The sequence below is a fragment of the Etheostoma cragini genome, chromosome 15 (assembly GCF_013103735.1).
Source record: "Etheostoma cragini isolate CJK2018 chromosome 15, CSU_Ecrag_1.0, whole genome shotgun sequence".
Taxonomy (NCBI): domain Eukaryota; kingdom Metazoa; phylum Chordata; class Actinopteri; order Perciformes; family Percidae; genus Etheostoma; species Etheostoma cragini.
The window spans coordinates 22,710,449-22,720,757 of record NC_048421.1 but is presented as its reverse complement, the minus strand read 5'-3'; the positions used below and the strand labels follow the sequence as shown (position 1 = coordinate 22,720,757).

Here is a 10,309-nt window from a genome sequence, read left to right as displayed (position 1 = left end):
GCCCCCCCCCCGAATGCCACCCCAATTGCTAGAGTGCTATCAATCTGACAAATTGGATTTCCATTGGATAAGAGTACTGTCACTTGGCTGCCTGTTCTGCCAATCACTGCCATGGTAAATGGATATAGGCCTATACTTTAAAGTACACGTTATATGGCAACTGTGTACTTTGTTGAAATTTGGAGGCCAATTTCGAAGTAGAAACATATTGAACTCACTGTAGAGCACTTGTTGCTGTAAAAAATAAATCGTGTAGTGCACTTATTTTTTGTTCTGTCTCCTATTATCTGAAAGGCTTTCTTTTTATTTAGTTTATATTACGTGTATTATTTTCATTCAGTTATTTTATGCAGCCCTTGTCACATGACCAATTAATGTTTCCATGATGACTATCCAAATTTTTTGCCTTAAGAGCCCAAAATGTGTATGTTATTTGGATACACAAAAATATTGATGAATGTGGTGTATTCAAATTAGCTAAATGACATGCATTGTTCCATCTGAACCAATATTTCTTACATTTAGTAGATTTTTCTATTTTCAATTGCAATTCAACAACAAGTAGAACAATTCAGAGGTTATCGGTCCGTCCAGTTTAACGCCTCACACTCTTGTGTTGATGGGGTTTATTGTTTCGATATGAAGAATTTCTTCTATAATTAATTTTCCAGACCTGTTTAGTGCCCTATAGGTCCTCAAAAGATCCCAACTGAATGGCTCACTGTGTGGTAATAGAGGGAATAAATATAGGTGTTTGTGTTGCAGCGGAGTGAAAAGTTCCTTTTCATGCGTACAACATTGGGCGGGGGGGTTGTGGTTCGGATGGGTTGCCCCCCTTGCTACAAAAAGTCCTAAAGGAAACACAGGTTAGAATAGTTAGCTCACAGTTAAAAACGGTCATGGGTAAATGGTTAAACATTTAACGTCACTCCAAGTAGTATAGAATAGAATAGAATAGAATGCCTTTAATGTCATTATACACAAGTGAAGTACCTGTGCTATGAGATTTAACCCTCATGTTGTCCTTGGTCAAATTTGACCCATTTTTAGTTTTTTATGTTTTTTTAGCACAAAAAAATGGGACGGTCGAAATAAGCGCTGAAACTGTCAAAAAGAAAAATATCAAAAAACGTTGAAAGAAAAGCCTCCACAACATCCACAACATTGAAAAAGTGACAAAAATGTCAGAAAAAGTGATCATGATGTTGAAAAAAAGGGGACCAAATTGTGTTTTTAATTCATGGTTGACGGGATCATGGTTTAGATAAAAATTTAACAAAAACATTTAAATTAAAATGCAGGTAGTGCAGAAAAAGAGAGGGGGGATGTGGTACATAGTCCTGATCTATATAGAAATAGTAAGTAATAAGATAAAGGGGTTTTATACACATTATGCGAAAACATAGTTTTGTGTTTCAAAAGTCCTGAGTATTAAATATTGCAGAGTAATGAGATTAAGTATTAATATTGCACTGTAATGAAATGAAATGGCTAAGTACTAACAAAAAAAAATATATTGCACTGTAATGAGATTAAATGGTATTAAGTAGTACCCTTGCTGACCAAACCGACCTTAACATGGACGGTTCAATTGTATGAAAGAATTTTAACAATATCAACGTTTATATACAGTTGTGTTCAAAATAGTTGCATTCCAACGTCACTTATGTCATCAATCATATTTTTGGGTAGAAGGGCTATTTCTACATTGCAAATAATTTACTAGTAGGTGTTGTAGAGTCATAGAAAACCAAAAGACCCGACCTGCACGCTGCTCATTCTGTGTAATTGAATCAGTAATTGAAAGGGGCGTGTTCAAATAGCAGTGTTGTGTTCAATTAGAGAGGGGAATGATTCTGTGAAGAAACAGGTGTCATGTCATGTTATGGCTCATATTTAAGGAAGGAAGGAAATGCTGTGCATGCTGGTTATTGTGCATTTCTCACTGAAATACTCGGCAAAATGGGTCGTTCCAGACATTGCTCTGAGGAACAGCGGACTTTGATTCAAAAGTTGATTGGAGAGGGGGAAACGTATGAAGAAGTGCAGTAAATGAGCCAGAAACTCAGCCAAAATGGTTTCAAATGCCTTGATATGGCATCCGAAGCCTGGACGACGTGGGAAAAGAATGGTCAACTAGCATTTGAATGGATGGAAGAATAGGCAAAATGGCAAAGGCTCAACCAATGATCAGCTCCAGGAAAATCAAAGAAGACTTAAAGTTACGATCAGAAGAAGGCTCTTTTTGGGTCTAGCGGCCACAGACAGTTGGTCCAACGACCCCCATGCACTCAATTCAAGCCCCAGTACACTGTGAAGACAGTAAAGCACGGTGGTTATGGGGATGTTTCTCACACTGTGGTGCTGGGCCTATTTATCACATCCCAGGGATCATGGATCACTTTTAATAAATCAAAACACTTGAAGAGGTCTTGTTGCGTTATGCTAAAGAGACAACGCCTTTGAAATGGGTCTTTCAACAAGACAATGACCCAAAACACCAGGAAGCGAGCAAAGTCTTGGTTCCAGATGAACCAGATTGATGTTATGGAGCGGCCAGTCCAAACCCCGGACCTAAGTCCCATAGAACTCTTGTGGGGGGACATCATGAATGGTGTTTCTGAGACATAACCCAGTAATGCAGAGGAATTGTGGAATGTAGTTCAATGGTCCTGGGCTGGAATACCTGTTCACAGGTGACTCCATGCAACACATATGTGAAGCAGTTCTCAGAAATAATGGTTTACGCAACTAAATAGTGTGCAGTGATTCAAAGTAAAGCAAAACTTTGAGACATTTTTCATTTTATACAGTAAAGTTTGTAAAAAAAAAATGCAAATACTGCTTTTTTTAACAGCCTAAAATTCAGTTTTTCTTCACTTTCCGTAAATGTAGAACACAAACTTGATCAATTCTGGTCATGTTTTGATGTGGAATTGAATGTGCAGTGTTCCCAATGCACTGATATTATGGAATTGAAAGCTATTCAAAGGAATTTGAGCATTATTCAAAACAAATTCAAATGCGGGGTATGCAGTATGAGTTCATCTAACAGCGTTGTGGGGGTACCTCAGACCAAAAAGGTTGGGAAGCCCTGCTTTAGTGGGTCTGTGTGGGGGTGATCCCAGCTGACATGGGGTAAGAAGCTAGATCCAGCTAGACAGGTCGCCGGGGGCGACACATAGCGAGAGACACTCAAATTCACACTTGAGGGCCATTTCTAGTCAACAATTAACCTAACCTCTTGAGACTGTGAGAGGAAGCCAGACCACTTGGAGAAAGTCCACGCTAACACGGGGAGAACATGCAAACTCACATCAGATCGTGGCTAATTGCTGTGTGGTCATGTGTCCTCACAGTCCACTATTTATGAGGGGGTTGAAGGGGGGCTTAGGGGCATTATTCCCAATTACCTCACATACATACATACAACTAAAATGCTGACACACAAACATGCTACTGAGACACTGTAGAAGGTGTCAATGGTGCATATGAATGCATTTCAGTAGTGTGCATCCCACTTGTATGTGTGTTAATTGGGAATAAGCCCCCTGATGTCCCCCATCCATTCATAGCTATTAGTGTTTAAAGGGGTGTAAAATGGTGGTTCTTGGGAGCTGGCCTCATACATTCTTTTGCATTACACCCCCATCTGGTGGCTATATCTTAACACACCACCGGTCCTGGACTCCAGTGGCAGTTAACTCAGCTCAGGCTGGCCCCTGGCCTACGATTCCCTCCAGGTGACACGTGACAGCCCCTGAGACATCACGAGTCCCCTTTGACCCCCATTGTGGCTTAATGTCCCTCTCCTCCATGGCTGGTTTATCAGTCCAAGGGGTCAGTGTCTCTGAGATTCCCTCATAGGGTCTCTGTGGGAAAAAACTCAACGGTTAATGAGTCTTTGTTGTGTGCTGTAGTAGTACAAGCTAAACTGTGTAAAAAGGTACGGATGTACAACGTCAAAGACTTCACATGAAGTAATTAAGTACATTTACTCCAGTATGTTACTGATGAGTTTATAAGACGCAGCCAGTGGCTCCCGGGCTTTTTGTTGGAGCCACTTGTTACGTTTCAAATGCCAGTTAGTTTATAGCGCTTTAGCAGCTTCACCCAGAGGACATTAGAGGATCTGTGTGTTACTGAGTGCTACCTGAAGTTTCTTTGTACACACTGTAGATGAAGGATTTGTATGAGTGAATACATTACAGGCTGTATGCTGCCACTTGTGTTCTCTCTAATGCCAAAGACAAATTTTGCCTTGGGAGACATTTCTGAAAAAGGGCCCAGGTAGGTAGGTAGGTAGGTATTTGACATACTTATATATGCTTATCAAGGTTTATAAAACAAGGCTATGATGTTTACATGCCCAAACATAAATGTGATGATAAAAAAAAAACTAATGCCCATGCAAACACACTCAATGCACCATTGTTGTATTGCTAATGCAGCTACAAATGGAGTTCAGTTTAGTCTAAAGTAGAGGCGTCCTTTTAGAGGCAGACATTTAAAGCCGGAGATGTGCTTACTTCTACTTTTCTACATAGTTTTAATTACGATTGGGGACGCGATGGGGATGCACGACGGCTGCCTGCGCGTATCCTGCATCCGTTTGGTCCATTTGTGCATGAAGTAAAATAAAATAAATCTTATAATTGATGTATAAAACTTAATTTATTGTTTAGTAAAAAGCTGAAAGTCTGCATGATTGTGTTTTTGGAGTAGTGGGACAAGTGCTATAAAACAATGGTGAGAAATATGGAGATGGTTGACAGATTTATTGACACACGGTATAAACCATTTGTATTACCTTTTAGTAAAACAAAAAAACAGGTTGGAATAAATAACAACATGGCAGAGAAACAAGATCATGAAAGTAGGGCTGGGCAATATATCGATATTGTATCAAAATATGAGACTAGATATAGTCTTACATTTTGGATATTGTAATATGACACAGGTTGTCTTTTCCTGGTTTTAAAGGCTGCACTACAGTAGAATGATGCCATTTTCTATTTGTTCTATTATTTGCCTTTTTCCCACATAGCTATTTTTAATCAACATACATCATGATCATTTATGGAAAATGACATTGTGCATATTTTGTGAAAGCACCAATTGTCAACCACACAATATTGTTATCGAGGTGTTTGGTAAAAAAATTTGATTTTCTCCATATCGCCCAGCTCTAGTTGAAGGGCTTTTACTTTGACGAGAACAAAGCTGGGGTTGTTTCCTCCGTCCTTGGCCGTTTTGTGGTGGCAGTAAGCACTTTGGACAGATCAAAGCTAGAAATGGAAGCTAAAAGCGGTTTGTTGAATCCAACGCTGCATGTAAAATGAGAATAACTACCCCGGGACAGTCCTCTATCCAGCATGGTGCAGCCCTGCAGTGTGAAGCACTTAGGCTTGAGTCCGTTCCTCTTTCAGTGCTTGTGATTGGCTCTCCTCGCTGACACTCTCCTCCTTTCTGTCCACTTCTTTCTCCTCTTCCTCCATTGTCAGTGCTAACCAGGACTCTTTGTGCAGCCTCTCGTTCCTTTCCACCTCCTGAACGCTGGGTGGCGATGTCGCCTGCATGTGCGCCGGCAGGTTCTTGAACTCGTCCTCGTTCATATCGTAGTTCTTCATCTTAGAGTCCAGCAGCCACCAGCGGCCGATGAAGCCCACGTCTAGAACCCGCTGCGGGAGCTCCCTCCAGGGCACCGACAGGTTGGAGCACTGGGCTTCGTACAGCGTGGCGTCGGCGTCGTAGTCGGCGCGGTAAACCAGAGCGAGGAGACCCAGGCTGGCGTGGCGGAGCCGGCCCTCGTTGCGAAGCTTCACTAGACTCTGCACGTGGCCGTCCGAGGTCCCGTTGCGGATCCACGGCGACAGCAGGCCCAGCTGGTTGGAGACCTCCAGCAGGGCGGCGTCGAAGGACGAGCGGTCGGGTTGGGTGTAGAAACAGGCCCAGGCCCCCCCCAGCAGAGTGGCGTACACCGAGGCTTTGAGCGGTCGCTCCCACGAGCCCACAACCACCTCCCGACAGGCCTCTTTGTAGTCAGAGACCAGGCCGCGGCACCACGCACCTAGTGACACAGGGACGGATGCAGACACTTAGCGTTAGGGCCGGGCAATATATCGAGGTATCGATATCGCGATATGAGACTAGATATCGTCTTAGATTTTTGGATATATGGTAATATGGTAAGTGTTGTCTTTACCTGGTTTTACAGTAAAGTGATGTAAAGTTCTGATCTTATCCTTCAGCCATTAAAACATTTCCGTAGAATATTTATCATCAAATCTCATTGTGTAAATAACATTTTGTTAAAGCACCAATAGTCAACCCTACAATCTCGTCGCAATATCGACATCGAGGTATTTGGTCGAGAATATTGTGACATTGGATTTTCTCTATGTCGCCCCAGCCCTACTTAGCGTTCATTGACACTTGACTGATGATTTATGGTAAATGTCTTTTTATAGCCAGAGGTTTTATCATTATTATCATCATTGTTGTTATTATTTTATCTTTATACTGCCTCTCTTTTTCTCTCATTACTGTATTCTTTTTGCTGAACACTTCTGCTGGAAATTTCATTTCCTTGCGGGAGTCATCCTAAAAGGATTATTAAAGAGAAGCCTAAGTCGGCCCTGGGTGAGTGTCACTGAAATGGCCCATTTGGGTGATGCCAGTTGTGTTCTTTAACCACCCGATGCATCACAATTAGACTTTGTATTGACTTTCCGTCTGCGTACAGATCTCAACATTTCCGACCCCACCTGAAAGCAGATTCATTTCACGAGGAAAGAGAAAAAGCCGAGATGGAGAGAGTGGGCTTTTGTCAGTCAGCTGATCCACAGACCCCTGGGCAGTTGAGCGCTTGTGTTTTGTTTGTTAAAAAGTTCTTGTGGGTGCGACGGAGCCAGTTACTGTTACTGTACGGGACTCTCACACCGCCTCACAACCGTCTGATAACCAATTAAATGGCTGGCCACCGCAGGGTGACGTCGGATTGCGTTTTTCCGAAAGTGGAATTGCACCGCGTTTTTGTTTCTCCGTCAGGACCGCCAGAGTGGGTGAATGTCCAGCGTTAGTCTGCGTTCACACAGCCCGAGTGGGCCGTCAGACGGCGCAGACAAAAACCACAGATCTTTCCATTCATTTTGAATGGGGGGGGGTGTGTTCAGACTGCAGCAAGCTGCCCGGGAGTTGGCGTAACAGCTGGATGTTCCCTGCAGCAACGGCACCGTTGATCCTTCCCTTTTCTTCCTCCCTGGGAAACGAAGCTGCGTTCAAGAGCGGTGGGAAGCGTCGAGATCTATGATCGATCCGACGGAAGAGATTAACCGTGAAATATAATACTTGTGCTATATTGAGGGGATGAAGAACACAAAAGGACACTCCCACCACCGAAGAACCCTGCGGCAAATCACAGAATGGCTTTTTTTGGTCTGAACTAAGCCTGCACGATTCGGGGAAAATGTTATGAATCAAGGCTTTTTAGCACAGAATTGATATCACGATTCTTTGCCGGGATTTTTTTTTTTTTTTTCACAGAGTGGAATGTTTATTGCCGACATGAACCATGACAAAACAAAACAAACAGATTTATTTTTGGCGCCTACGGCATATTGCACATCCCCACAAGCTCTACACATAGTGGCTTCAATAAAGTGAAGGGAGAGTATTGCAGCGCTTTAAAAACCTATTTTATACAGACTGTGTAAAAATGAGAATCAAAGTCATTAAAAAAATGTTTTGTTATTTGAAAAACTAAATCGTGGACGGGGCGAATCGAGACTTTATAACGATGAATTGTGCAGGTTGTTGTTGACAGTTTCCTTTTTTTCCCTTTCATCTTTTGAAATTGGGAAAACTTAGAAGTTGGAAAAAAAGGTTATGAATTGCAATGTATCAGCAAAACGTGTGTTTCAGAGTTACTAGTAGTCACGTAATTAAGAACAAGTGGGAAGTATTAATTATGCTAATCTAATGAACACTACTGTTTGAGCAACTTATGCTGTCTGACGTTATTAGAATAACATTTGTAATTTTAAGAAAGGGCAATTCATAAACCCTCTGGCTTTATTTTATTATTAAACCGCGTTTAGAAGTGTCAGGTTAGATATGACAAACACATTCCATATTATCTGTTCCTGTTCATATAATAGATATAATTGAGATTTTAAACATATTGCAATATTCTGCGATATATTGCAATTTTAGTATTTCTTCCCATTTTCCAATGATGTCCCCAAAAGGAATCCGTTTTATCTAAAAAATTAAATTTCTCTGTTTGTTCATATCACTTCCATTTTATTTCTGGAAAATGGGATTGTCAGGTAGACAAACTCACCAACACATATAAATTAATCAATACAGTATTGCCACTTAAAATATTAGGGCTGAAATCACGAAAAACCAAGTCTTGGTCGACTGAAGTCTTGAATAAAAGGTTGACTTAACCGCTGGTGCTATGAAAACAGATGGCCCACAGAAGATACCTTATAAAAGGTAGCACCAAGCTACAAAAAAAAACACAAATATCTTGTTTATATTCTACATACAGTGAATTGGGCAGTAGGATAAACTAATTGTAACTTGCTAGTTAGCTAGTTAACGTTAGCGGTTTCGCCTGTGTAACCTTAGTTGCTGACGTTAGCCCCTAGCGTTAGCAGCTAACGTTAGCGGTTCGCCTGTGTAACCTTAGTTGCTGGCGTTAGTTCCTCACGTTAGCAGCTAACGTTAGCGGGTCGCCTGTGTGAACTTAGCTGCTGACGTTAGCAGCTAACGTTAGCGGTTTTGACAGTGTAACCTTAGCTGCTAACGTTAGCTGCTAATGTTAGCTGACTCCGTTTCTCACCCGCTTTACTGTTTTTCAGCCTTTGCCATCTGCTGCTTGTGACCGGAGCTGCTGCCGTTTCTGCCGCCGCGCAGAACATCCTCCTCACCACACGCAACGAAGCCATTTCAACGGGTTTATTCACTCGTGCGGTCACCTTCACGCTCAAGAAACATGCTGGTTGTCAAAAGCTGTGCTCACATGGTGGATCTTCCGACAGAAAACTCTACACGCAAACGTTCCGCTTGCCATCACTTGGACACTTTTCCCCGCAATGTACATCCGGTAAACTAAATTACTAACACATATGAAAATATATATTTTAGAAATTGTGCATTACGGTATGCTACATCTCCTCAACTTTGTGTGTGTGTTTTTTTTATTTTTTTTTATTTTATTTTGCAAATTTTACAAACATGTTATCAATGCATACATGGTTTGCAACAACAATTTTAACGTATAAAATATTCGGCATCATATGAAAAAAAGATGTTCATTTCCAAACATGGAACATATATATACATATGATTTATTTACTTATATATTTTTTTCTCCAATTAAGATTATAATGTTACATATATATATATATATAAAAAAATATATATATAAAGGAAGGTCATTTAAAATGTAAACAGCCAAAATAAATAAATAAATAATAGAAAAGTTTAGTGAACGATATAAAATACATAAAATACAATAAATACATAGAAAAGGTATGTGTGTGTGTGTGTGTGTGTGTGTTTGTGTCTATGAGTATGTGTACGTGTGCATGCGCGCGCGCGTGCGTTTTAATCAACAAGAAGGCGGTTCACGTGACTGCTTTGTTTACGTGGTGACGTGTCCCGGAACTACGTTCCAGCATTTACAGACAGCAGTAGCTCTGGAACAGTATATACTTCTACTGACAGTAGAAGAAATACTGGCGTTCGCAGTGTATGACTAGTGGTATTTTATTAAAACCTGCGTGTACTGTTTCCATATACTTCCGTTAGCTAGCATTCGCATCTTGAATTAAATGAGAAACATGTTTGAATATAGCTTAACGTTAGCTTAGCTAGTGTTAGCTGTCACAGTGTTGTAGCGACTGTGTGACACGCCATCATCTTCCTAATCACCACCAGGGATATCCTGCTGCGGACAGGTTGGTTGAAGCTTTGCTGGACACTACTCAGAGGACAAAGTCAGGGCAGAATGGTGACATGTCTTGGGGACTTTTGGGAACATTGAAGTGTATACGTAAAAGAACTTGATTGGTGAGCGTGCTGTTGCGGTTTGATGCGTGAAGAGATCTATCAATTAATAAGGGTCTACCATGTGGAAATGTGTGTCCTTCTTCTCCCAGGTCTTACATGAGGTTGCTGTTTGATCACTGAAGCAATGGCCAGTCCTAATGATCTACAATTCCAAGGTAAAGACCGCTGCGGTGTCTGTCTGTTTTTAATTCTCCATCTGTCAGGTTTAGCTTGTTAGGGGTGTGGG

At 41.3% G+C, this 10,309-nt stretch overlaps 2 protein-coding genes and 1 long non-coding RNA gene across 4 annotated transcripts in view; 1 reads left to right on the top strand and 2 right to left on the bottom strand.

Annotated features, from left to right (window-relative positions):
- The window catches only part of LOC117957748, a 19,307-nt gene extending 18,014 nt beyond the window's left edge, over positions 1–1,293 (bottom strand). The window contains exon 1 of the long non-coding RNA XR_004659584.1: positions 1,284–1,293. This is a non-coding gene — a long non-coding RNA (uncharacterized LOC117957748). The remainder of the gene's footprint in view (positions 1–1,283) is intronic.
- A 4,090-nt stretch (positions 1,294–5,383) lies between these two features.
- timm29 (translocase of inner mitochondrial membrane 29) lies at positions 5,384–9,079 on the bottom strand. Its single transcript, XM_034893751.1, has 2 exons — positions 8,852–9,079; positions 5,384–6,070 (listed from the first exon to the last, which is right to left on the bottom strand). The coding sequence occupies exons 1-2, from the start codon at positions 8,955–8,957 to the stop codon at positions 5,403–5,405; spliced, it is 774 nt and encodes a 257-aa protein (XP_034749642.1). The 5' UTR covers positions 8,958–9,079; the 3' UTR covers positions 5,384–5,402.
- A 596-nt stretch (positions 9,080–9,675) lies between these two features.
- yipf2 (Yip1 domain family, member 2) overlaps positions 9,676–10,309 on the top strand; it is a 7,034-nt gene continuing 6,400 nt past the window's right edge. The window contains exons 1-2 of one of the 2 annotated variants that reach the window (XM_034893749.1): positions 9,676–9,971; positions 10,173–10,238. In XM_034893749.1, the coding sequence (XP_034749640.1) occupies positions 10,208–10,238 (31 nt within the window). In that variant the 5' untranslated portion in view covers positions 9,676–9,971; positions 10,173–10,207. Of the gene's footprint in view, positions 10,084–10,172; positions 10,239–10,309 lie in introns of both variants that reach the window. The other variant, XM_034893750.1, reaches the window with a different exon arrangement.